This window comes from Leptidea sinapis, chromosome 34 (genome assembly GCF_905404315.1).
Source record: "Leptidea sinapis chromosome 34, ilLepSina1.1, whole genome shotgun sequence".
Classification (NCBI taxonomy): Eukaryota; Metazoa; Arthropoda; class Insecta; order Lepidoptera; family Pieridae; genus Leptidea; species Leptidea sinapis.
Genome location: NC_066298.1, coordinates 723,319 through 751,135, shown reverse-complemented (window position 1 = coordinate 751,135; position 27,817 = coordinate 723,319). Strand labels below are relative to the sequence as shown.

General features: G+C 35.2%; 1 protein-coding gene across 1 annotated transcript in view; it reads right to left on the bottom strand.

Moving 5' to 3' along the window:
* Positions 1 to 1,187: 1,187 nt before the first annotated feature.
* LOC126974861 (sodium-dependent dopamine transporter) overlaps positions 1,188 to 27,817 on the bottom strand; it is a 41,029-nt gene continuing 14,399 nt past the window's right edge. Inside the window, exons 2-12 of the mRNA XM_050822554.1 lie at positions 26,791 to 26,964; positions 11,724 to 11,858; positions 8,557 to 8,711; positions 7,997 to 8,091; positions 7,573 to 7,711; positions 6,732 to 6,866; positions 6,436 to 6,539; positions 5,409 to 5,646; positions 4,701 to 4,929; positions 4,150 to 4,418; positions 1,188 to 3,281 (exon numbers count right to left, since the gene is read on the bottom strand). Coding sequence (XP_050678511.1) covers positions 3,108 to 3,281; positions 4,150 to 4,418; positions 4,701 to 4,929; positions 5,409 to 5,646; positions 6,436 to 6,539; positions 6,732 to 6,866; positions 7,573 to 7,711; positions 7,997 to 8,091; positions 8,557 to 8,711; positions 11,724 to 11,858; positions 26,791 to 26,938 — 1,821 coding nt within the window. The 5' untranslated portion in view covers positions 26,939 to 26,964 and the 3' untranslated portion in view covers positions 1,188 to 3,107. The remainder of the gene's footprint in view (positions 3,282 to 4,149; positions 4,419 to 4,700; positions 4,930 to 5,408; positions 5,647 to 6,435; positions 6,540 to 6,731; positions 6,867 to 7,572; positions 7,712 to 7,996; positions 8,092 to 8,556; positions 8,712 to 11,723; positions 11,859 to 26,790; positions 26,965 to 27,817) is intronic.

Sequence of the window (27,817 nt, the reverse complement as noted above, 5' to 3'; positions counted from 1 at the left end):
TTGCCTACGGTTATAAATTGTTCTACATCTACTACACAAGAAATCTTCAAGAACGTATTATTCTTATTATTATAAAGAGAAAGAGAAGATAAAATCCTTATCTACTATAAACCCCGCGCGATATCATGGGTACTGCAGGCCATCTTAGTGACGTCACGCAGATGTTAATAATATGAGAAAGTTCCGTCCCTGTTGGAACAGGGAGTAGAGTTGAAACGCGCGGGGCTATACACATCGTGAGACTGTTGGTGTGGAGCGCTATTACATTACAAACTTCAAATAATTAAATAACATTTAATTATTATACCATTCATCAATCCGCATTGCCCATATCGGAGTGACGAATAGTAAAACAAAATAAAATTAAAGTAACACGCGATTACACAATGGAGCACCTTAACTACATTCACAACATCGAGAGAAAAACATCTATTTTAAATTTTAAAGTATTCGATATTATTTAGGCCCGTATTGCACAAGGCGTCTCAAAGCATAATCCGTCAACAAGTACATTTTGTAGCTTTCCTACACAGTTTTAAAGACAGTGACAAACACATTCGATCACAGATAACGTATTACTCCTTCTGCAATACCGACATAAAACAGCTCGCTTATGATAATTATATGCTACAAAAACATCGATAGATAAACATGAATATTGATTATTAGTTTTTAAACATTGGACTAGGCCAACTATATTAAATATAAGTATAACATCTTGTCTATGGTTGACAAAAGAATAGCGTCTCCATAGCATATTAGAATGATACCTACTATGATGATGATTCTAGATATAATTAACAATACTTCATAATTATTTGAGATCAAATTTCAAAGCCATGCATAAATTATTGCTCTACTAGTATAGAACCAACAATTAGAACCGTTTATATCTATGATACTACAGCTACAAGCAGTAACAGTAAAATAATACCTAGTTATAAGTACCTACTTAATTAAATTCTAAAGGTTTGTATTGTATATATATTTAAAATGCTGATAATAAACTTTATACCACCTACATTGTGTGGGTATATGAACTCTGAACAACACCTAGATAAATCTGAAACTAATCTCAACATCTAATCTCTACTAGATATTATCTACACAGCATCTTGTTTTTTAACTATTCAAACGTTAATTCTTATAATTATATTAGGTTAGTAATATAATATTAAAACGCTGAATAATATTTATGTAATCTGGCATTTAGCACAAAATACTTTTTTGTTAACACCAGTAAAAAAAAATATTAGCGTCTCTCTACTCGCAACTCCTGCCACAATTCTGTTGCTTTTCATTTCGTATTTCCGTAAATTTGCATCACCGATGAACAAAACATAACCAATTTCACCCAACTCTACTCAAAATTAAGCAGTCTAGCTAGAGAATAATCGAAATTTCAGCATAAAATTCTAAATTCACTCAATCATTTGCGGATGAAAGAAATCACTAAAATACATTGTAATTATGACTAAAATGTTATTCTAGGGTAATTTTAATTCTACGCTTTATTCTAGCTAGTTGCAGATAGACTGAACTCCTGCAAAGAACATTATAAGTACCTAGGTTTCTATGTAAGACATTCAAAAGATAATATTTTTAGAAGCAATATTTTTTATTGCGATAGTAGATATCTACCTAAATAATTCTTATTAAAATTATAACTGTTGAATCAATTATTTTAAAAACAACAATGACAGTATAGATACTTAATAAGTAGATTTTCGTATAATTCATCCATTAGGTTGGATGGATAACCATAATAACTAATTAATATAATTTTCAATTTCTTGCAAGGAAACTATTTTATTATCATTAAAGAAAGTTTTCTAAAACCACTTTTCAATTTGGAACTGAAACTCAATGATAGGATCGTGAATCGATATTTGTTAAACTTGAAAAAATATTAGACTATAAAGCAAAACGATATTTTAAATTTGAAATTTGGGGAGTTGGGTATTGGGTAAATCATACAGTGGGTTTATTATATCACTATTCTATTTGTTCCAGCATCAACCTTTTGCTTCAGTACGTAGATAAATATACTAATCTATTTTAATGACGTTTTACTGAATGTATTTTACTTACACTTATACTATCCTACATCCGTAGTTAAAGAGATATTGAGTACATATTATGTATATATAATCTAAAGAAGAATTATAAAAATCCTTTCAGCTGAATTGTAAAGGATTACGTACCTATTTTATAATTTTCAATTACAGGTTTCTTTTTATATTACAATATCACTAAAGCATATTTTATATAATCAAGATAATATAATTCTTACATAATAAGCGGTATACATTATTATTGTAATCAAATAAGAACGTGTCATGTAGTTCTTATTTATGTTATGATTAGTTATGAAATGCTTGTCTTCGTCGCCTCCACACTTAGTAGCCCCTACTAGTTCTTATAAGATTATAATTTACAACTAACTGGTAGATACCTGATCCATACCCAATTAATATATTATGAAAACTATTTCTTCAAATAGCAGCAGCTCGCTGCCTTCTTACTATCCTAACCTAATATTATTTTCCTTTATCTATACATGAGTAGGTGGGTAAAAAGATATAAAGGTTACTGGAAGCCCCAAATTAACTCGCAATACAAAATATAACTTGATTTACTAAGTTAAATTAATAAGTATATTTCTTATAAAGCATTTGAGTATCTTAATAAATAGTAAATACTTATAATTTATAATGTAAACTTAATATTTTAACAGTAACAACACATAAAAATCTACGTTGATACATTTCACACATTACGATGGGCCCCGTGCGATTGAGTCCATAGTTTGGTGAGATGTATCAAAATACGGCATGATATTAAAATACAGGAATATTAAAACGAAAAAAGTGCACTAGGTATATATAACTAAGAACTACAGAAGCGCAACCTTCTTCCTTCTTTTTAAAATTTTCCTTCTATTTTGTCTCCATTTGATTTTTAGAAAAAAATTGTACCTAATTAAACTCAATAGTATATCCCAAAAAATATATTTTTGCTGAAATTTGAGGACCTATTGATAATGACTAAACTTATATTTAATTAAATAATTTCTAAACATAGTAGACGTCGAAGGATAGCTGCGTTCAGACGAGCGCGGGCTGAGTCGGCGAGTTCGAAGGCGGCGAGGTTGTCGGCGGCGGCGTCACAGGGGTCGTCACAGCCGACGTGAGCCTGACACCGCCGCTCTCCGATACGATCATACCGTTCACTGCACTGTGTTCAGAGTCTGCGTAAGGAGTTGTGAGGATGTGGAGCCGCTGGATTTAAAACAGATAAAGTTTTAACAAATATTCCGCTTCTACATTATATTTGGGAACAAAAATAAGTGCATGATGGTTATTAGTTAATGTGCTGACGTATCTCAAGTGGTTGAAAAATTGGTCTTGCCAAAGAGATTACGCATTACAGGATCACATTCAGATAGGATCACTATTCAGAATCTAACGCTCTGCAATTCCTGAGGCCTGAGGTGTTTGTTTTATCTGCAGTGCCTCTTAGGGTCTATATAGGATGCATAAGACATTTTCCCTGCTACTACCTACCTACTACCTACTTACCTCATGTGCAGACTTTTTGTTAAAGGTTTAGATTAGGCTTTTGTAATGGGTTAAACTCGGAGTGTTGCTCCAGAGTTTATTACACTCTTGTGAACATGAGGTGTCAAGGGTTGATTTAACAATACTCCTTCGGACATCACATAAGGGTTAACGGCCAAACTGAGTATCTTTGGCACCAATCCTTGCAAGTTACCAGTGCATTCAGTCATCATTCATATTGCCTTTGATCCCTGCATTACCTGGACCCCATCACAGTGTAACTTGTATATTTCTCCCAAAGTAAGTAAAAGATGATCAATTCGATGGTCTTATTAACAGAGGGCTAGGGGTGAAATGCGCAGATCGTACCCAGCGTTTTCAGCATCTACCAGTCGCGCAGCATCATAAATTGTAGGTAACTACTCAACTATAAACCTGCACAATAAATTCGACCACTGCTCTGTGCGGGGGCAAATACTGTAGGTATTTTCCCCCGTGGCTACCCTTCATGGCTATCTCTACCTACGCATATTCAAAGTTTTGGCTAGCTTAAATTGTAATACTAAAATATAATTAATTTAAGTCTTACCTCAAAAAATGTACCCTTGGTTGTCAAGATTTTATAAATGGCCACAGTTGGTATGCAGATAACACTAGAGCCAGCTATAGCCCAGCCCAGAACATTAGCCCAATCAGGATATACGTAGCCTTCATACTGTAGAGGTTCATAGTCGAGGAGGCCGTATGCTATGATGAAGAGTAAGAAAGCGGGCGCCACGAAACGCCAACAGATCCTCCAATATAGTCCAGGTTTGAAGCCAATCATATCACGAATATCTTCGCAGAACCTTTCTGTACCTAAAGTTATTAAAGAGTTGTTAATATTAAGTTGTACATTGGAAAGGCAACTATGTACTTAAATTTCTAACCATGTTAGGAAAACATGAAATGGTTAGTCATTAATAAACAACCTATAAATGATTTCATGATAAAACAAAAAATACAATAAACAAAACACAGTTCTTGTTAAACCTTCTATTGTAATTTTTTAATATGAAATCCACTTTTACCCATACTACGATGTTAAATTTTATTAGATAAAAAAAATAAAAAGAGGCTTATAAAGTTTTTAAAGCTTACCATAGATCCAAGAAACGGCGATAGCCTCGAAGAACACGGCGACAAGTATTGAGTAACCAGCAGCGTATCTGTCCAGGAGTTGGAAGAAGTAGAATCCTCCTTTGGTGCACGAAGTTAATCCTACGATGAAGTACAGAGTAAACAGGCACGCGACAAATATTTCTCGATGACGTCCAATTGGGGGATACTCGTCGCTGAGTGCTGTTATTATTGCCTCCGAACCACCGAACTGAAATAACAGTTTATGAGTTAAATAAATAAAAATAATTTCTCTCCAATTGTATAAAATTAATTTAACGATATTTAATTATACGTTTTGGATAACTCACTTGATGGTAAGCTTCTTATTTTTCTTCTTTTTCTAGTTTAGGTAAGATTTATTTACTATGATGTACCTCAATGATATTTAATTAATATTATAATACCACTGTTTAATACCATTGTAATCCATATTTTATATTAAAAAAAAGCCCGCTGAGTTTCTTGCGCCCATTCTTCTCAGGTCTGAGGCAGTCTCTTTTGAATGCGTGGTAGTTTTTGACGTTCAATAAGTGATTTTAAATCCTACTTTGAATAAAAATATTTGAATTTCAATTGGGTGTACCTACAATTTACGGTTTTTAAATGAGACGAGGAAACCTCAAGTGCGACTTGTGTTAATTTCCTTGACCCAAAAAACCACCACGATTTAGTAGCTTAGATTCTTACCGAGCTATCCAATCCCAGAGTAAGCAGCATCATGAAGAAAATCAGCGCCCAAAACGTGGAGCCGGGCATCGTTGCAATAGCTGCTGGGTACACGACAAACACCAGCCCTGGACCTTCCGTTGCCACATCCTTCACTTCCTTACCAGACGCGTGCGCCATGTAGCCCAGCACACTGAAGATCACGAAACCGGCAACGAATGATGTGCACGAGTTTATCACGCTGGTGAGAATGGCGTCCCTGTAATTAATATTTGCTTTAAATTAAGAGTCAGTGAAGACTGCTGATTTATTTTTTATGGAATTGGAGGATGAACGGGCAAACGCGTCATCAGATTGTGAGTGATCACCACCACAAATCTATTGCATTACCAGAGGAATTTCATAATCGTTATGGGTATTTTAGGGGCGTTCAGTGTAGGCGCTTTTTTTTAAGTAAAACTTCTTTAAGCCCGACGAGGTAACTGGACAAAAATGCAGCGGAAGTTGGCGTAACGGAAGTCAGTTACGGCAAGACAGCATCACGTTTCTGTACCATCCTTTTTTTTGTTTCATCGTCCATTATTAGGTGAGGCAAATGGTTGGAGCCGTTATATTAATATGTGGTAGTTAATAATTTAACCTTCAATTTCTTATGTTCAATTATTTTATTTCATGAGTGAAAAGTAAAATTTCAAAAGTGGTATTAATGAATTATAAATAGAATATAAAATGAAAAGAATAATCAGATGTAAAGACCGACAATGACGCGACGTGTACGTACATGTATGACATGTACGACGCTAACGGTAAATTAATTTTGTTAATATTTTATAATATATATAATTAAACCTTTTAATAGGTGCTCTTCGGGCAGAAAAGAGGCTTTACATCCCGATAGAGTAGTTGGGATTAGAACTTCTTATCTTGAAGAGATCGCTGAGTAGCGACAAAGTCGCCTATTTGTACGACCAATAACTCTTATGTATTAATTGCAACATAAGTGTTAGTGCAATAGACTTTTCATTCATTCATACACTATTCAACTTACTTGTACACATTGTTGTGGTACTTATTGTACGAAGCGTAAGCTAGCAGGACTCCAAAACCAGGACCCAAAGAGAAAAACACTTGTGTAGCCGCATCCACCCACACCTGAATATAATAAAGTTTAAATACGCTTTATTAAAAATACGTTTTTGAGAAGTTTTTTCCAAAAAGAGCTCATAATGTAGATTTTGTATTTTATTAAAAGGGTGTATTAGGGAATTGCGCGTTAAATCGAGGAAATTGTAATATTAAGGTTTGTTACTAATATAACTTAAGGTTTTTAATGTATTAAGGTACCTGAGGTTGAGTAATAGCTTCAAAGTTTGGACTGAGATAATATTCAATGCCGGTAGCAGAGCCAGGTAGAGTAATCCCACGAACCAGCAGTATCAGTAGAACAGCGTATGGAAAAAGTGCCGTGAACCACACGACCTGGAAAAAAAAACAATTATTTATCTAGTAATTTTTTATTTTGATCATAATTAAGGTAGTGGACCTAAAGTTGGATAGGGGTTGTACTGAAAATATCAAGTATGAGAGATCTACGAAAGTGTTCATGCCAGAAGACGATGCCAGAGAATATCATAATATATGGGGCGTAGCAAAACAGTTGTCCGTTGTCGTGGACAAAATCGTATGTAGGTATATTCAAAATCAAATTCAAATATTTTAATCCAAAATATGATTCGAAATGAGAGCGTCTGATCTAAAAAGAACAGGCGCACGAAATTTTGTGGTCCTATTTTTTTAATAAAATTGCGCTACAATAAAATTTATTCTTTAAATAGCCTGTGCTTATCAGCTCATCGTTTATTTATTATTATTTCTTTTTACTTCAACCAGCACAGGCCGTCCTAGAAAGCTAGCAGTTACGATGCTGGAGCTCGGAGTATTTGTGTCCATTATTCGGACATCGTTGGATGAGGGCAGCGCAGGGCCGATCTTTATGGCGATCTTTGGGGGAGGCCTTTGTCCATCAGTGGACGTCATTCGGCTAAAATGATGATTCGAATATGCTTCTGCGTATAAGCATGTTCTATAGCGTTTCTTCTGTCTCCATGCATCCTGTACAAAAAGGGCTTGTATATATGCAAGAGTGTGAGAATCATAGAAAATCATAAATTAACTAAAAGAGTACCTTGCCGGAGGTGCTGATCCCCTTCCAAAGCGAGAAGTAGCAGATGATGTAGACTGCCAGCAAGCACAGTGCCATGTCCCATTTAATGGCGCCCAAGTCGTGAAGACCCTCGCTACCCTGCAGCTCCAGAATCGCCCGGCTGTAATGAAAAAGTATAGGCAAATTATATCAGAAAACACGATCAATTTCATAATTTTACGAGCTACCATACACAACAACACCATTGGCCATTTAAACGGATCTGTTCGCCATAATAACTTTTTTCGCGCAATATTTGATTATTTTCCTAAACAAAATTAGTTTAATTTACTTCTTATGGTATGAGTTATCTGATAGTGAAAAATTCTTATGAGTATACTCATGATTTAAAACATCTTGATATAATATTTAAATAAAAAGAAAACATAGTTTTGAATAGTCTTACTTGAAATATTCGGAAGCAGCTGATGTATATGGAGTAGCTTGAGGGTTATTCAATGTATTCGTCTTGTTATCCTTCGCCGTCCAGTTTGCTTCGAACTGGGAACAAAATCTTACAATACAATATAATCAAATTAGCCAAGAGTTCACCTAAAATCATAGATAAAAATTTTAAAATACAATCCCAGAGGGGAGGGAAATCTCTTAAAAAATCTTTTAGGAAGTTTAGATAAATATTTGAAAGAGCGATATCTTGATTTCCTAACATGCTTTTATTGAGGTTGAGCGGGCTTTCAACCATTGACTTGTAAGTCTATTTTAATATGTAGTATAGTACATAGACAAACACCTCGTGCGAGAGAGAAGAACATCTCAAACCAAGACACAGCAATATAGAAAAGAAAAGCGAATTTTTTGATGTAATGGTTTTGATTGACCAGTCGTAAACTTTTTCGTAAAAACCCGTATGAGGAAAACACTTGATAATAAAAAAGGCCCTATACAAGCTAATGTATTTTTTATACAAAACTTGTTTATTGGTGTTAGAGTTTAATATTAAATTACCGGTTGGCACGATGGCGTGTTCCACTCATTGTTGCAGTTGGTCCACGGCAGCATGGTGGTGAACGAGGCGAAGAAGAACCGCAGCGCCCACGCGATGATGACGTTGTAGTAGAAGTCCACGTAGAATGCTATCAAGACCACCGCGTATCCTATGCCTTATAAAAAATAAACGAGTATATATTAACATTTCTCTTCAGAGCTCGTACAACACCTAAAAGGCCGGCAACGCTCTTCTGATTCTTTTGGTACTGCAGGAGAGAGAGAAATTATGCAGAGAAGAAAGGTCACGTCGAACGTCGAATGTTCGCGTGAATTCGATAGGTACGTACCGGCGTAATTGATTCTAGACCTTGATGTGCTTAGATGTTTTGTAAACATGTTTTCAGGGTTGCTTATTATTTCTTGTTACTATGTATTAGACTGTTCGACATCATTTGAGAATAATCCTTACAGCCAACTGAAATTCAGGACGCTGCAAGAGCCGTTTAATTTAGCATTATTTGAGAAAAGTACTATTCAAGCCTTGGCCACAACTAGGCTTCCTTGCTGGCCGCTGCAGTAGCTAATGTACTATTTGTAAAATTTTCTTAAAATTTAGTTATAAATAAAATCAAAAAGCAGTAGACTTAGAGACAATACAAGACAAACGTATTACTTGCTCCGGTTCCCCATTTTTATTATATAATATGCTTTTACTAAAATTATTTTATAATTCTCTTTAACACGTAGTCTCATAAAATGCATGATTAATTTAAATATCTATATTGAAATAGATGTTTCATAAAAATACTTTTGATACGTAATTATCAATTTTTGACTAACACATATTCTTGAACATCCTTTTTAAAATAAATATATAACAAAACGTATAACATATTACGTAGGAGTACAAGAGCTTGCCACAGTACATCAGTAAGAACCACATTCAAATCGGTTTAAATGTTTCATAGATATTGCATTAACAAGCGATGTACGGCATTAACATAATTACAACATTATTTTTTAATATTTAACCTATAGGCACTTACTTTACTTATTGTTATCAATAACATATTGAAGTAAGTATGAAGTAACATTTAAAAACTAAATAGCAATAAAAATTGCCACATCCATAATCCATTTCAATATTCATAACACTATTCACCTTCTATAAGAACTGTACCAAATCCAAAAAGAATTATTTCCACTCCATTACCAATTTTATTCCTCTTCAAAAATCATATCGTAGAAGCCACTCAACTAAGGACGTGACAATCGACTAAAATGAATTCGCTGAACGTAAGCCGGCCCGCAAATCTGCAGAGCCTTTGAAAAGCGTATGGCGAGCACTTAGGGGTGCCAAGAAATGGTGTCAATTATGGACGTAAGTGCTTTAGAATTACGCCGAATGATATAGATAATAACATTTGCAAGAAGTAATATATTGGAATGAATTGGAGCCATATTTCTAAAGGGTTTTCCCTCAGTTTTTAAAGGTAAAAATTTCTGAGCTTTTTTTTCAGATCCAGCGTGTAATGACCGACTGCGAGAGAGCATTTGCTCGACTTTGTTACAATTTTTTTACCTGAACGCATACTTTTAATGGACCTTGAAGGTGGATATAGGCTGTATGTGTAAATTCCGCCTTTACATAAAGATAAAAATCGTTAAGCATAACTGTTTGCTTGATATCCCTAACTTTTGGACCAACCGTTCGAGTTGGCTCAGTTGGTAAGAGCGCTTGGAACTAATCCGAGAGGTCGCGGGTTCGAGTCCCGCATCGTTTATAAATTAAATCTGTATTTTTATGTATAAAATTTAACCCAGATTATATTGGGATCAGTTACTTGACTGTACAAATAATGGCCCTGGGACATAACTAGGGTGTCGGCGTAGTTTGGTCGATAAAAGACCTCTTTCGGGGTTTAATATTCGGGTAGCAAATTAAAAAAAAAAAACAAAATCACATGAATTATGATGTCAGACATTTCGTGTTTACATCGTGATGTAAAGTGTAGTATAATTGTTTCACGATTTAAAGACAATTCTTTATTTGGAAAGTGACATAATTGGGTACTTAACTCATTTTTTTTTATTATTTGATCATAAGATTAAAGTAATGATGCACAGAAAGAATAATTTAAGTGAAATAGAGAAATACAAAGTTACAGGTTTAGATAATCAGTAAGATTAATCTAGATAGACTGTGACAGCTGTGAACACGTCAATAAAATAGCGGCGCACTGTTAACCTCTATTTACAGCAACGCACGCACACTAAAACAAAGCGACTAAAAATCGTGTAGCTGTTATGTACACTAAAGTAATAAACTTGGCCTGTTTTCTTGCGTTCCCTAACAGAAAGAGGCTCTATCTAACCGTATTAAGTTGTAAGATTACAAGAATTTAATCTCTTGGAGTGACGTTGGTCTTCTATCTCTATCTCGCAAATTGTTTTATATAGAGCTACTATGGAAAAACTGAGATTTGACGTCATATTTTATTATAGCTATCTCTATCTAATCAGAATAGTAGATGAAGTACTTAGAATCCTTATAACTATTTTGTTATTTGAGCGATTGAATTCATTTCTTCATCATTTTATATGTTATTAAATCTAATTTAAACTATGAATTAAAATATTTAATATATTTACCTATGTATAACACCGGATTGCGATTATGTCATTACAAAAACATCAATTACGATAGGTACAAATGTAATAATTCAGTATGTCCATACATTATGTGTGACTTCCCGCAAATTAAAGTCGTAAACTGTAGTATCTATGTTCTATACTAATGAAAACAACACTGTTAAGATTTACAAACACCACCTAGTTATTTTTCATTATGAAAATAAGGGACAAGACGAGCTGGACGTAAAGCGGTAATTGATACGCCCTGCTCATTACAATGCAGTGCCGCTCAGGATTCTTGAAAAACCCAAAAACTCTGAGCGGCACTACAATTCCGCTCGTCACCTTACAGACATAAGATGTTAAGTCTCATTTACCCAGTAATTTCAGCTACGGCGCCCTACAGACCGAAACACGATAATATTTACACATTACTGCTTCACGGCAGAAATAGGCGCCGTTGTGGTACCCATAATCTAGCCGGCATCCTGTTGCAAAGGAGTTTCCCACTGGTAAAAAGTTAAAAAGCATTCTCTTTCGAGTAAAGTTACCTTTAAAAAGTGGTACCAGTCGGCCCCAGCAAGTGATGGCACCCTTCCGATGGAACTGACCCAGCGCCAACTCCATGTAGAACAACGGAATCCCGCCAACCACCAACATGATGCAATATGGTACCAAGAATGCACCTGAAAAAAAATCTTTTAGATGCCGAACTTTTACAGCGAATGCGTTATGTGTTTCACATGGAGTATTTCTTTTATCTATGGTCTGGCGTACCCCAGTATCAGCTCGACCTAGTTGACCGCGTGCAACGCAGAACAGCTCGAACAGGTTGCTCTGTAAACGGCTGGATCACTTGGCGTAGAGACGTCGCTTCATTATGTGTCTTGTACCGCATTTATCAAGAGGAGTAATCCGAAGAGCTGTTTCACCTGATTCTTGCCGCCCAATTCCACTTTCACACAACACGCCACAAATTAGGATACCATCCTTACCATCTGGATGTGTGGCGGTTCTCCGCAGTGCGGTTTTCAAGCTTTCTTCCACGAACTACAAAGCTGTGGAACGAACTTCCTTGTGCGGTGTTTCTGGGACGATACGACACCGCGTACCTTAAAAAAAGCGCGTACACCTTCCTCAAAGGCTGGCAACGTTCCTGTGATACCTCTGGTGTTATTATGACCCGTACGCTCGTTTGTCCTCCTTTTCCATAAAAAAAAATTGCCAAGTAGTTCGAGTATTGTATTGGATGATAAAATTTAATAATATCTTTCTCACAGACAACGGCTAAAAGTATACAAACGGTACACGGACGGTACGGTACGGTACGGTATTTACGGACGACAACAGCGAAAAAAACCGGTGAAATTAAAATATTTAAAAAAGCCATGCTTTACTTTAATTTCGAAAACTTTTAACCCCCTCACGGAACGTCGATCATTGGGATATTAAATCAACTACAATACAAGGCATTTAACTGGGTCTCAATTGGCTCGAGTTCCTCTATACTGTCTCCAGTTTTATAAAAGCTTCAAAGTAAAAGCGTCACTTAAAAGGGCAATTATTACAATTAGCCTCATTCTGCGACTTACCGCCGCGTACCGGCTTTACAATGTCTTGGGAATTGTTCCTAGATAATATTACATTTCGAAAAGTATCGCAGGATACTTATTATAGATAGATCATACGGTGATTATTGATAGAAAAGGTTATTATTATAATGTTTCAAGGTTAAAAGAATGAGTTTTATTTTTTAAATTAAGCACATATTAGTGTTAGCAATTAGTTGATGTATTGATTATGATTTATGTATGTATATGGGTCAGTAAATTATGAGGTTTTCAAGGATTTCTCCCAAAAAAAAAGACAATTTCGTAATAGAGATATTATATACTTTTTCTTTAAGCCCTTAGCTAATGCAACGTTAAGCTTTCGGTTTAACGTTGAGAAGAAGATAACATTAACATTTCATAAAAAAAAAATTAAGTCGAAAAAGAAAAATAATATAACACACAAAATTATCTATGTTCCTTAACGCTTAGACGTTTATAATTTAAGAGGACTCTATAGGATATTAAACAAAAATTATTATATTTTTTAAAACTTTAAACAATTAAGTTCATAAATTACATCATATTATGAAATTTTTTTTTGTAAATAATTCTGTGATAATATGAACAAAGCACTGGAGCAGGATTTTTTAATTTTGCAGTATTTTTCATGTTGAAATTAATTTCTCAATATAACTCTTATTTAAATTCTGATGTCGAGCTACTGCTCCATACTGGATAATTATATTGGGATTTAATTTTCTAGACATTAGTGTCTATTTCAAGCAGCATTATTTGAAAAAAACTAAATTCTAATAATTTATTATAACTAACAAAAAACTATAAAATTTACTATAATATAATTGCACTCGATGGCTCAGTAATAAGCGCTCATCTGTGTGGAACGAAATTGCATTGCTTTGCCATAACGGATCCTCCTTAACACTTCAGAAAATTAGAAACTAACTCTATACATAGAAATGACGTTTGTAAGGTTCAATTGTTAAATGAGATTCTTCCGTTAAACTCGTGGTTAAACTGCATAAGATGTTCCAATGACACGTACTTAACACACTAATCTACAGTTTACACTACTTTTATATTTTTTATTGAATTTAAAATGAAAATGAAAAAAAAATAATTACAAAAAGTTATAAAAGAATTATAGATGTTATGCAAAGTACCGCACGACAAACATTCTCAATTCCGTGATCATCTGGCGGGCAAAGCCAAATTGGCGTTACATAGAGACGTCGCTTCATTGTGTGTCTTCTACCGCATTTATCACATGGAATTTTCCGAAGAGCTGTTTCACCTTCGCACGACACGCCCCAAATTAGGATATCATCCCCACCATCTGGATGTGTGACGGTCCTCCACAGTACGGTTTTCAAGGAACTTTGATACGGCGTGGGTACCTTCAAAAAAAGCGCGTACACCTTCCTTAAAGGCCGGCAACGCTCCTGTGATTGCTCTGGTGTTGCAAGAGGATGTGGGCGGCGGTGATCACTTAACACCAGGTAACCCGTAAAAATGTCTTATTAACCTGAAAAACAGGGTATGACAATTTTATGTTTATTTCTAGATCTGAATTTGTGCAGTACACACTTCTTAACATATTTATATGCATATTTTTCCTAGTATACATAATATATTGATTGATATATTCTGATGGCACTGTATAGTATATTTATTCCTTTAAACAGATTTTGTGATGAGTCTCTACTTCCAAGACCAGAATACCGTAAGACATTTATTTATTTATTTTATTGGAAAAACACAAACAGAAATACAATTACATGTGTAGATAATAAGTTATAACAATTATATATAATACATGTATTCTAAACCACGTGTTCCGCTGATTTTTAACAATATTGCGTTATCTACGCTTAATACTACTAATGCTTAAAAATTAAGATTAAAAATAATATTTATAAGTAATAGTAATAGTGTCATATATATAAAAAAAATTAATAAAAATAATATAATTAAAGAAAATTTATTGAATTAGGCGTTACTTTGCGGAAATCCATAATTATACAAATGATTTAGGTTTTCTTTAGTGTTAATTCCGCCAATATTTGTTTTTAAAACAATTCGACACGTGTTTCGCCTCTAGACACACGCCTCGAGACATTTGAGTCTCGTGCCAGATTTTGGCGAGACAACACGTCCTGAGGATGCCTCGTGTAGAGGCGAAACACGTGTCGAATTGTTTTAAAAACAAATATTGGCGGAATTAACACTAAAGAAAACCTAAATCATTTGTATAATATAATTAAAGATACATAATAATATATACCTATACATATTATAGTAATACACTAAGATATATATTATACCTACTATCTATATTATACACATTTACCTATATATATATATATATACATATATACACATTTTAGGAGCCTGTATTCTATGTATAGTTCATATTTAAATTTTGTATTCGTCTTCTTGCTTCTTTCTTAATATACTTATCACCTGGGATTTAAATGTCGACTGCTTGTCATGATCCCACATTGTGTTGCTATATCCGATTGTTGCCTTATTGTCCAAACGGCCGGCGTAGGAAGCTCAACTTAATTTAGAGGTCAATTTTTATATAATTCTAATTTCTAAATATAATTTTATTAGCCTATTTAATAATATTATTACAACTATGGTAATATTTATTAAAATGCGCACATAATATTATATATTAAATCTTATTTACTATGTTTTTAAAGAAAAACTATGTTTTAAAAAAAACAGGAATTCATATGCAGTTTAGAGGTTCATGCACCATGCAGGTTTTACTTCTGACATGTGTACTTTGTACGCACGCAATGTTTTCTCTTTTTCCACTTTTTTTAAGACGGTCATGTTTAAGATCTATAACAAAAGGAACCGCGTTTTCTACGGCTGCTGTCAACAGGTCGACTTAGTAGGTACCTACTGAGTTCTGAAATCAGTGCTGGAAATGGTCAATTCCAAAAATGCTTTGATGACATAATTACTTTACTTTATACTTTTATTTTATATTTTGTTAATAATAATAGTTATATATTATGGTATGTGTTGTGCAATGAATAGATGCTTACTTGCTTACTCTACTTACTTAATTGAACTTAAGTCGCAATAAATCTTGATATAGTCAGGGAGGGGTGGCAGGGAGTTGCCAAGTTACTTTATTGCCGGAAGCAACAGGTCGAGGGGATGAAGGGATGAAGAATGCTTATCCGCCGTTACTCGACCGGAGAGTCTTAAGTTTCTAACAATTCTAGTATAAGTAGCGTCGGCAATCTTTGAAGCTAAAGTAAAATGTACAGTAGGAAACTAAAATGTACCGTCGGAATATCACAATAAACATAATAATAATAATTGTTTGGGTTGGTTTTTAAATTTTGTTTCCAAACATATAGACTTGTATCATTTACAGTATTCTATGTCTGATTGTTCGGATTTATTTTTGTTAGTTACGTATACATAGATATAAATACAAAGTCCAGGATGCAAATATTATATATAAGTACTATTTCCTAGGCAAGTTAACAAGTTCAAAAACATGTTAATTCTATACAAAGCACCTAAATATATGAGTTATAGCAAATCCAATTTGGAATGACGTCTAGAAATGTATCAAAAGTATGTAGGTACTAGCAAATAAAAAATTGCAATTAATATTAACGGCCGCGCGGAGACCTATTTTCAGCAATAATTGCAATTAAATATTAATTGTTTTTGAGTTTTTAATAAAAAAACTGAATATTCTCTTTTTTTCATCTAAAATTGTTAATAACAATTGGGATTTTTAATTTGTACACACGTTACATTTTTCTAGACGTCATTCCAAACTGAATGAACCATCGCTCATATTTTTAAGAGCTTTATTGAGAATAAACACGTTTTTGAGCTTGTTAACTAACCCATTTTTTATACAATAGCCATAAGTACTATTATATAGTAGGTACTATTACAACATTAATATACACAGGTGAAATGTGGCACACAGCGAGTAGACTAACTACAAATAGCTGATAGCCCGCGACTTCGTCCGCCTACACACAGGTCTAAGCGTAGTAGCGAAATTCAATTAAATTTTTAATATAAAACAACACAAAACGTATATGTTTGAAGTCGCGACACTTTTCGTAAATAATGATGTGTTCTGCAAAGTCGTAGTACATTATTATATTCCATCATCAATACTTTTCGCAGCGCACGCGATCTAAAGAATATTTTAGGTATTTTTTTACGGCTTGCGTTACATTATTGGAGTTTTAGTTAGGATCCCAATTTAAAAAAATATATAATATAGCCTATGTCAGCCGGGGATAGTGTAGCTTCTCACCAGTGAAAGAATTTTTCAAATCTGTTCAGTAGTTTCGGAGCATATTCAATGCAAACTATCAAATCTTTCCTTTTTATAATATTAGTAAAGACGAAACGACAATATTAATTAAATATAGAAGATTTTTTTGAAATTGAAATATCTGAAGTCCCAACTGGACTCAAGAAATGGGAATAATAATAGCATCTGATACTCAAGTGTCCCTCCGGTATCGGATGATTGGGTATTATGAGATTTCCACCGTTCAGTATTAAATCATCCTCTACGGACAGATTCTTATCAATATTGTTTCGATTTAAGCTGGAAGTGCGCCTATTGCTTCGTAATGCCATTCCCGACATAAATGCTTCGAGACAGGCCGTTAATATAAATCTTTTTCAGATTTCCTACTTCGAAATACATAACTAAAAGCATTCCTAAGCTTATTAGATTATGGAACTATCTTCGAACTTAATACTATATTCGTTTTTTCTCTATTTCTCATCTGTGGCATACTGCCAGGTCTGATTTTTATTATAGACATACCCCCGTATTCATAATGGTCCGCTACCTTCGAACAGCCGCTAAAGAGTGTTTTTTCTCATTCTGACTTAGGTCAATAGAAGAAGACAGAGTGAGAATTAGCAATGCTTTAAGTTAGCAGACTATTATGAATAAGGGGGATAGAATATAGGCTCTGTCGTAAATCCTACTACTCCACAGCTGAATATCTAAGTGATCGGACAGCCTGGGTTATGATTATTTTATAGCAATAACAATAAAAGTACAATATTGTGTATTTTATTAAAATGAGCGTAAAAAACGAATGCTAGGAGAGTTTCCTGCGCCGCTTCTTCTGTCAGCGCCATTTGTTTCCGAAGCGGTAGTAGTATCTAGTATATTAGAAATGACATCAAAATGAATTCTAAAAGAATAAATTTTGAGAAAATATATGCCTTTTATGACTTTATAACTAGCGTATAGACAACCTGACAGCCCGATAATGCGTGACCAAATTTGATTTGTTTTTGACAATAAATTTAGATTTAACAATGTGTGCGAAAAGCTGGTGCTTTAATATTCAAAACACTAAGGAGCTAATGTCAAGCTTGGCTGACTGTTTACGACTTATTAAATAAAACAGTTACAGTAACAACAGACTTGCTTTCCTTATCTATCTGCTATCTCATTCTCTCGCCGGCTGAATCCTATACATTTACCTGTTTGTGTCTCTATCGTCTCGCTTTTTCGTTTCATTGGGTTTCAAATCACAACGATTCTAAAGAAGTTTCACTTTAAAAAAACGAAACTCTATAAGAAAAAAGCGATTCTATAAAACGTGCAGTGATTGATCTAAGAGTGATGGAGCGATTGATAGATGACGGCTGTAATCTTGTTAAAGAGAGATAGCCGAAATCCACTACGTTATAGGCAACTGTACGCTTTTAAACTTAGCCGGATTTAACTTCGTCGCTATATTGTAATTACTATTTTAAACTTATGTCAAATCTCCCTGCAGGTTTCATACTAAACTAAATTTCAATTTTTACTTAGTCAGTCCAGCCTCTAATTACGTATCTACTATTTACATCCTCTTTGAAGTACACTCTATAGATCTTTTCAGCTTTAATTTCCGATGGTGATCTTCCTGTACCTGAAAAGCTAATAATAATATGCTGGACTAACACACCACCGCTGGCTCAACTTATCATAAGCGGTCATCAGTCGATATATATTATGTGATTTTATATAACCTACATTTACATACGTGAGTCTTAAGTATCCTGCGTTAAAACAATATCACAAACTGACTACACATAAATTGCTTTTATTTTAGGTTTATTTTTTTAAGCAAGAAAATAAATATTTTCCCCAATTAGTGGCAAAATTTCATTCATCCAATTATCCAAATTAGGCAAAGCCTGTCACTATTTAAATCGCTATTCACTATCTTCACTATTATTCTTCGGTTATACTGCGCTAACCACTGAACCAAACGGAATAAGACTTATACCATAAGATGCAAGGTGTTTCGAAGAAGGTTTACCATATAATTTATGGTTATAACTTATCTGGAAAATATATTTTGTTGACTTAGAAATATCTTTAAATGCGCAGTACAAATAATTCAGTCAATGATATTTCATTAAATATGACAATTCATACATTAAGTAGGCGCAAACAACGTTTGCTGGATCAGCACTTGTAATAATATAAATTACATCTATCGGGATTCGAACTCAGAAATTTAACTCAGTGGAACGTGTTACAAAGCCACTGGGCTAATAGGTCGTAGAGTTTTTAAAAAAGTACGTAATTAAAAATATAATATACCTACATGTAGTTTAATAATCACAATATTTTCAGATATTCAAGCGCGTAGAGAATCAGATAGGCCGCCATTTTAATCACTACGTCACTATGACGGCACAGTCAAAAATCGCCATTCAAAAGTAAGGTTTGCATCCTGCTTACGTCACGCAAGCACGCATTTTTTGAAAAGGTTCCTTCGAGGTGCCAAAGCGCGGGGATTGTATAAGGTAACGATTATGGCTTTCTGTTGTAACTGGACGCATGGGTGATTGATAGTGAATGACCAACGATGTACGCATAAAATCAATTAGCGGGCAACCCGAGGAAATATTCGCTGTTATGTATATCCCATACATATTATGAATTTTTTATCCTTGATTTTTGACTCTAGATGAAAATTAGTATTAAATAATAACTATATCATAATTCTCTGTGTTTCTATATTTTGTAATTTTTTTTTATTTATGTAAGTATGTTCTATTTTTAAAAAATCCTTAAAACGGATAAATCATAATATACTTAGTTAAGCCGCAAACAGCCTAGTAGGTATACAAATCCGACAGTTAGAAGCGAAAAAATTAAAACAGTCCGACACGTAAATTTTTATGAAGTAAGAATTATCTTTTGCATTATTGTGCCAAAGAATCTATTAATCTTAGGGATGCAACAATTCTATTGGAAATTATTATTTATCTTAAAATGCCTGGGCCATTGATATTTTTGCAGATGCTTCATTAATTCTCACGTAATTTTAAGTATATGACTTTTTCATTCACATTTACAATGTTACAATAGTTAAATCAAATATGTTTGTATTCATCATGCTTATATTTATTTCGAGGATGAAAGATATCAGTAAAACTTATGATGAAAGTTAATGATTACCAATTTAAGCTGACCTCAAATCGATTTAGCTGAAAATCTTAAAAAGGGTTAAGTTTAGGCTGGAGATAGGCTGATCTTGCCTCGCCTTTTTAAAACGCGTTGCGGATGTTTTTAACGTCACCTCTCAGTGACATAAGATAACATCAGCTAGAGTTAGTTGGTAACGAGAGGTCTGGTTACATGCCTGTAGGGTACCCTGCACGTAGGAGTTAGTTGTGAGTGGACGCTGGTTGTAAAATCCTATAACCAAATAAAAACCGAGATGGCGAATGTCAAAATAGTAGCGATGCAAATTAAAAAGTACTAAATAAGTAATAAGTACATACATAGTTATTTTGTTATGTTTTTAAAGTGATAACCCTCAGTTCTGGATTTATTACACAAATAATACTGAAAACAAAATTGCTTAGATTTGCAAGAGCGACATCACAAGTCAATTTCCTAATATGCAAATATTGGAGTTGAGCAGGTTATCAACTGTAAAGTAGATCCTGTAGATGAAGCTACAACCTGAGAGTTCAATAAAGCATACAAGATTTTATGAACTGTTGGCGCTTGTCACTCGAACGTTTGGCTCAGTTGGAAAGAGCACTCGCACGGAACGCGAAAGGTCGCGGGTTCGAGTCCCCCATCATTCATAAAATTTACTTTTCAGTTTTAATAATTGCTTAGATTTGCAAGAGCTTACTTACTATTTAAATAAAACACTTTTAAAGGATTAAAACGCGTGTAATTGTAACTGTCTTAACATTAGATTTTTGCGTAAAAGTTACATTTTTATTTTAGTTAACCCGACGTTTCACGACCTTTTCAGATCTCATTTTCAGGGGGTTTTTTTTTTCATCTACAGTCCCCACTGTAGATGAAAAAAAATTTTTCACGAGAAGAATGTAACTTTTACGCAAAAATCTACGCGCGTTTTAATCCTTTAAAAGTGTTTTATTTAAAAATGTAACACTCGCGTTAATCAAAGAAAATACTAGCTTACTTACAAGCCACAGAATATACTACTCTCTAACGAGAGATACTAGCTGCTAGCGAATAGACGACCTGACAGCCTAATATTACGTGAACAACTTTGATTTGTCAATGTGTGCGTTAGCTAGTGGTTTGCTAGTATACTTAATGAGTATACTGTTCAAAATACTAAACCGCTTATTCCAAGCGTGGTTGATTGTTTACGATTTCTCAAGTACTTGTTGATCTCTAACGGATACATAGCAATAAAGAAAAGGCAGGCGAATCTTTTGTTACTACAACCAATTTTGATTGACAAGTCTTAAATAGTCAGCCACACTTATGGCATGATCTTACCACTTATTAGGAATATTAAACCACCAGCTAACATACTGTATAGATATATAGATTGACTGTCAGATCGTCTTCATACTGTAATATCCTAAGTCTGTGCTTGACACAAATAAATTTGCGCTTCTCTGTAAAAAGTGAAGGAAATTATAGAACCCATATACATACAACAGCTCTGTAAAGAATATGCTTCGCAGTCCAGCTATCAGAATTGAATTAGACGCTATCAAAGGCATGTCACAGACGCAAAGGCCGCGTTAAATAAATTTCCGGTGCGGCCTCCGCCAGAGGACTTCAAAACGGAAGACTTATTGGTGTAGAGAATTGCTATTTAATTAGATCAGCGAGAGAGCTCGATCGCAAAGATGACCTTCCCTATTACCTTATTACGCCCGCCCATTATTGCGTTACTGATTTTCCTGCACGAGACTTAAGTAAGTTTCGCGTCGCGTAAAGGGCGTTTTGATTGTCAATTAAGGACTTGGACGAAAGGATGCCGACGAGGACAAAGTGACGGAACGGGACGTAATTAGCATTGGAAACTTTGTTTTCTATCTATATAATTATGTACATACTTGTATGTATAATCTGTGGGATAGTGAAGAACATTTTGTACAAATTTTATAATTTATTTGAGGGAACTACGAGATAAATCTAGATATTTTTATGGTGAGAATAAGTGACTAAACCAGGGAGATGTTCACCTGTTGGTAAGTCATACAATTCAGCGTCGCTCAGCATTCTAGATTGAACCCAAAATACTGCGTGGCATCACAACATACCGACATAGCCCAGAAGATTGCAAAACTAAAGTGGCAGTGGGCAGATGGGCATTGGAGAAGTAAAGTCCTCGATTGACGACCACGTTCCGGAAGACGCAGTGTTTGGTAGGCAAGATGGACCGATGATCTGGTCAAGATCGCCGGAATAGGTTGGATGAGGGTAGCGCAGGACTGATCGTCGTGGAGATCTTTGAAAGAGGCCTTTGTCCAGCAGTGGATGGTTCAAATATAGCTTATATTTTAACCATAGACTTAGGCTGAGAGTTATAGAGCGTAGGTTGTACCTTGGCTTTATGTGTGCCTAGGCCTAAAAATTTCCGCGGTGTAAAATTTTATTGTCTAGTGTATTCTGCACGTCACTACTGACTATTCAATTTAAAAGTACCGCCATTAAGCCGGTGTTTGGTGTTATCTACGTTAAAATGTTTTTTGGGGAAAAAAGTAAGTATTTATAATATGCTTTGAAGTCTCATTTAAACGTCTTAAACTTTTCACGTCACTAAACTTTTATATGCTATTGGTTCTTTTCTTAAACTTGTATTAAAACAATCGTAAAGTAACGAGATAAGAGACCCCAAATTATTTCCAATCCACCGTTTTGTTAAAGTTGGAGTAGCATATTTTACACTTCTCGAAAAAAAAAAGTTCGAGTAGTGTTGTACCTCGGTCACTGTCAATCAATTATTGTACCTTGGTCAGTGGCTAAGGTACATTTAGATGTTGTACTAAAGTACAAAAAAATAATATAATAATCTATTATATAGAAAAATAATAGAAAATATTCTTTTACATTATTTCATATTCACGTGATATAATATTTCGAATAAAATATAAAAGTAGTCACGGAAGTTGACTCGTCGGGTTTAGCTGAGCGTAGTATTACGTTCTAACGTAAGAACCGCGTTTAATACGGATATCATATTCATTTTACATTAACTCCAGGTAGGAAGGAAACTGTATTTCGTGCAGCACAATAAGACTCTCATCGAACAGCAACTTATACAAAATGAAAATGTAACTGAATTGGCAACACAATCCGAAGAAATTCAGATTGGAGAAGCAATAGATGACGGAGCAATATAAGGGATAAAGGACCTTAATTCCAAGATATCTAGAGAATCTCAATACAATTACTTATAGACCGAACGTAAAACGGAACACAAGAACACCTTTTAGCATTATTATTTATTAGCTGTAGTACAGAGCTACGTATAAAGCCGAGTTCAGCTTCAATTAGCGAAGTATGTAAGCGGTTCTCGAGAACGCATTCGAGACTCATACAAGTTGTTGGTGTGGAGTGCTCGCTACTGAGAAGGTAAGGGCACTCGGCACGCGTCTGTGATGTACGGTGGCGCCCACTGCTCGTATTCAACTAAGAATTTGTTCATATTGAAGCAATTCAGTATTGGTGAGAGAAATAATAATTACAAATGCGTTTTCGGTCCATTGTAAGATGAAATGAGCTTTCCTTCAAAAGCCTATATCAATATGGCTCGCAGTGATAAAATATTGACTTAATATTAGCTTTATTATGTCGTTCTTACGGCCATAAGCCAAACTATAACACACGCGTGCATAGTAATATTATAAATATACAGGTATTATGACGTTGAAATCCATTTATATTTTTGGTATAAATAAATATGTCTCTAATTAAAACGAAAACAAAATTAATTATTATCAAATTATGTATAATTCACAATAATTTGTTATAAAATATATGCATTTTATCACTTATAATTATAATTTTGTAGAAGACTGTATGGCTATATTATGTAATCAATCACCTTCATTTGGCGCGTGCAAAAATACTTGCGCGTCACTCTCTATAATTTTCAGATTTTGTTTGAACGATTTATGCAATACAATATAATAATGATATTACTGATTTATTTTACAATACAAATCTTATAACAATATTTACAATACTTTGACTACATGAAATTAAAACTATCATTACATGGAAGCGTACCAAGAATACCGGCAGCATTACCGCGTTGGATGGCAAGGTTGATCCGTTGACCGAAATAGCTGCCAGCGCTTGGGTTTCCAGTAGCCATATTGAGACGCGAAGATAGTATTTTCAGCATTCTGCGCGCCTCTGGGCCCCACGGGCCAAGTGTCTCGACATCAAACGGCACAAAGATCTGACTTACTGAGACCAACATATTTGCGACGCTTGGTGTGTTCGGCAGTCGAAGCAGCAGCCCCAGCATTAACTGACGTAACTTGACATGAGAAGGAGCCAGAGTGTCGACGCAAGTCGCGTCCCACATCAGCGTACTTCCCCGTGCCCAAGCCACCAGCGTCATTCCATCAGGACGCTTGCCAACGCGGCGGGTAATACCATTTGGCTCTAAAACAGCTGCTATATTAAGAGCGGCAAATGCCCTGCGGATGACTTCATTAATGCTGGCGTGACGATTGATACGGTCTGCCGATTTTAGGTAGGATAACCCGTGCAATACATGTTTGGTTTTTGCTCGCAAGTGTGGTGAAATAGTGCGTATGAAACTTGTGAGCAACTTGCTAACTAGACGCTAGGCTGATTTACGCCCTCGCCTACGGCTCGGCACCCACAGCCTCGTGTATAATGAGCAACTTAGCTCACTTGACTCATAATGTACACACGCAATATTATGCACGACCGACATTTTCACACCACTCAGTGTCGATTATAACTGTCCGACTGTTTCAAGAATCCGCCGCCTCGGTAGATAAGTTTTTTATCTAAAGCCCGGAGTGACATTCGTCTAAACTTCAAAATTACTACTCAGGTATATAGTGTTTCTGTCACTTAACCAAAAATAAACGAAGATAGCAAGAGTAACGTGCATGTAAATGCGTCCTTATAACAGTTACAGCGAACTGACAATTAGCGAAGCCGAGAGGTGGCAAGTGGCACTTAACATTGAGGTCGTTTCACTCTACACTCTTGTCCTGCTCCTACAGCCCTCTTGTAGACGAAATCTGACTGTCGCGGACGAAGCGTGGGCAATTTCTATACTAATCTTAAAGCAGAACAGTTTTTGTTTAATTGAAGGGGCTTATATCAGTATCTAGCGGCTGGAATTGAATAATTATTTTTAGTAAATTATGTTGGCTACATCTCTCAGCTAGCTTTCAATATTTTTCAAGAATAAATGCTCGATCTGTGTGCGCGTAAATTGTTTTCAAAATAATATGGTACATTTGATTCGATGAAATTTTATTCGAAAAAAAAGAAGCCCGCTGAGTTTTTTGCGCCCGTTCTTCTTTTACTTCTTTTCTGTTCTTTCTTTTCAATGTTCAATAAGCTATTAAAACCTATTTGAATAAAAATATTACAATTTGAATTTGAACATGTGTGTTTTTCGGTCAATGTGTCGATGCGAATAATTGACGACATTTTAATCTGACCATATAATATTTTAGCGAGCAATTTAAATGTTACGAAATTTTTTGATGAAATGATTGATCTCCTAAATAGCCTGGAATGAAAAAGATGGTATCCAACCAGATGGACGTATTGCACATTTTGGTGTAAATGTTAGGCGATAGGGATAGAGATTAGGAGGAGGACCCATTGCGTTGCCTGCGAGGAGTCCGGAATTAACGCCGCCGCCGGTTGGTTTCTATGTCTGGGGTTACATGAAATCCCTAGCTTACGAAGTCTGGCCTATGTCATCCGCGGAATCACTACAAATTATTAACGCAGCAAATGTGATGCGGGATAGTCACTTCGAGCAAGAACTTTAATTAGGCTAAGTTACAAAATGTCTAAAGGGTTAAAATTATCGCAAATAGTGTACATAAAACTCTATCACCTCCTCACTGGAATTTATCCGTGTCTAGTTCTAAGCGGTGGTTGAGATTTAGATCAGCTATCTCCTTTTCAATAGCTGCTGTTCTGCTTGCAGTCTTTTTTGCCTTCTTGTATTATTTTATCTTTATCGGAGCCAGTTTCTTGCCAGATATTAGTTCAGTTTGTATGTATAGGAATCTTTAATCGCGATTTTCATCCACATCGAGATGTTAGATTATTTGAAAATTTGCAGACTATGCAAGGACAGCAAAACAATATTTACATGGACCGTTAAGGAAATGGATAGTAAAATGCAGTTTATTTAAATGTTCCTACGTCGTATCAACCTAGATATGTCGCTAATAGTAGTTTATTACACGCAGTTACACGGAGTGGTGGTACATACGTAGAAGCGAGTTTATTCACGACTGCACTATGCATATACCCTCAAAAACTATGTAATAAGCATCGTTAGGAACTATTTTCGCTAGTAGTAATATTTATAGATTATCATACCTTTATGTAATATAAATAGCTGTAAGTTTCTTTATACAAATAAATAAAAATATTATAAAAAAAATAAAAAAAATATATGCTGAGCACGATGGTTGTTACTACTAAAATAAATTCTGTTATGCTTAAACATTTTTTTTAAGCTTAAGCTTTTCCATAACCTAATCTTACCTCCCCCGTTCTTGTAGCAGAGATATGGGAAGCGCCACACGTTGGCCAGATCTACAGCGAATCCGATAACGGAGAGCAGGAAGTCCACCTTCTTGCCCCATGTCTCACGCTCACCCACGCCGCCGGGCGTCGGTGTCTTCAGCGACATCCTACCAGCTCAGAAGCCGCCACCATCTATATACAAAAAGGAAATAAAAAATAACTTCAAAACATAGTTATAAGGGCTATATTTCACTGGGACACCACGGTTGCGCAACCAGTCGCCGCTACCAATAAAATGTATACCACTATAGGGAGTTTACTCACCTGGTGACCGTTTCCTGTTCCGTAGCTCAGACATGTCATAACTCTGATGTCTGTATGGTGTCAAGTTTTGTAGATTACAGACACCACGGTGGCACAACTGGTTGCGGTGTCCCGGTGAAATTTGCCCTAAAGGTAGTCAATAGTACTTAGCGTATGAGCAGTGTTCGCTCTGACAATACTGGTGGCACAATAGCCGCTATTTTGTTGCGGAAGAAGCTGGGTGTTGACAGCAAGCATTTTAGTAAGCCTGTGTCATTACTGAAAGCAGTTTGATGTTGTAGGTCGTAAGCGTCTCATGGTATATTACGTCATTTTGTAATGAGTTACGATTGAGAATATACTGACACTGCTGTGGGCAGTGGTGCTGATGGATATCAAGTAGACCAGGGGTGCTCAAGCTTGAAATGCTGGCGATCTACCTCAAAATTGTTAGACTACGATCGATCGGCTCTGAGAGGCTTCAAGTATGTGTGATGAAGGATTGTCGTCTAGGTAGAGTGTCACGATGACATAGATATTAGTTTTGCGCAAAATATGCATTTTTTTAGTCAAGGTAAGTGTAGGTCTGCTCTTAAATGTCAATGAAAAAACTCATAATTATTATTCAAAATTGCGAGTTTATTGGTTCTTACAAAACAAACGCGTTCTAAAGTTCTAAGCTTAACTAAATAGTGACTTTGGATGTTGAAGCGTGACACTGCATGTCCTGAGCATACTTTTC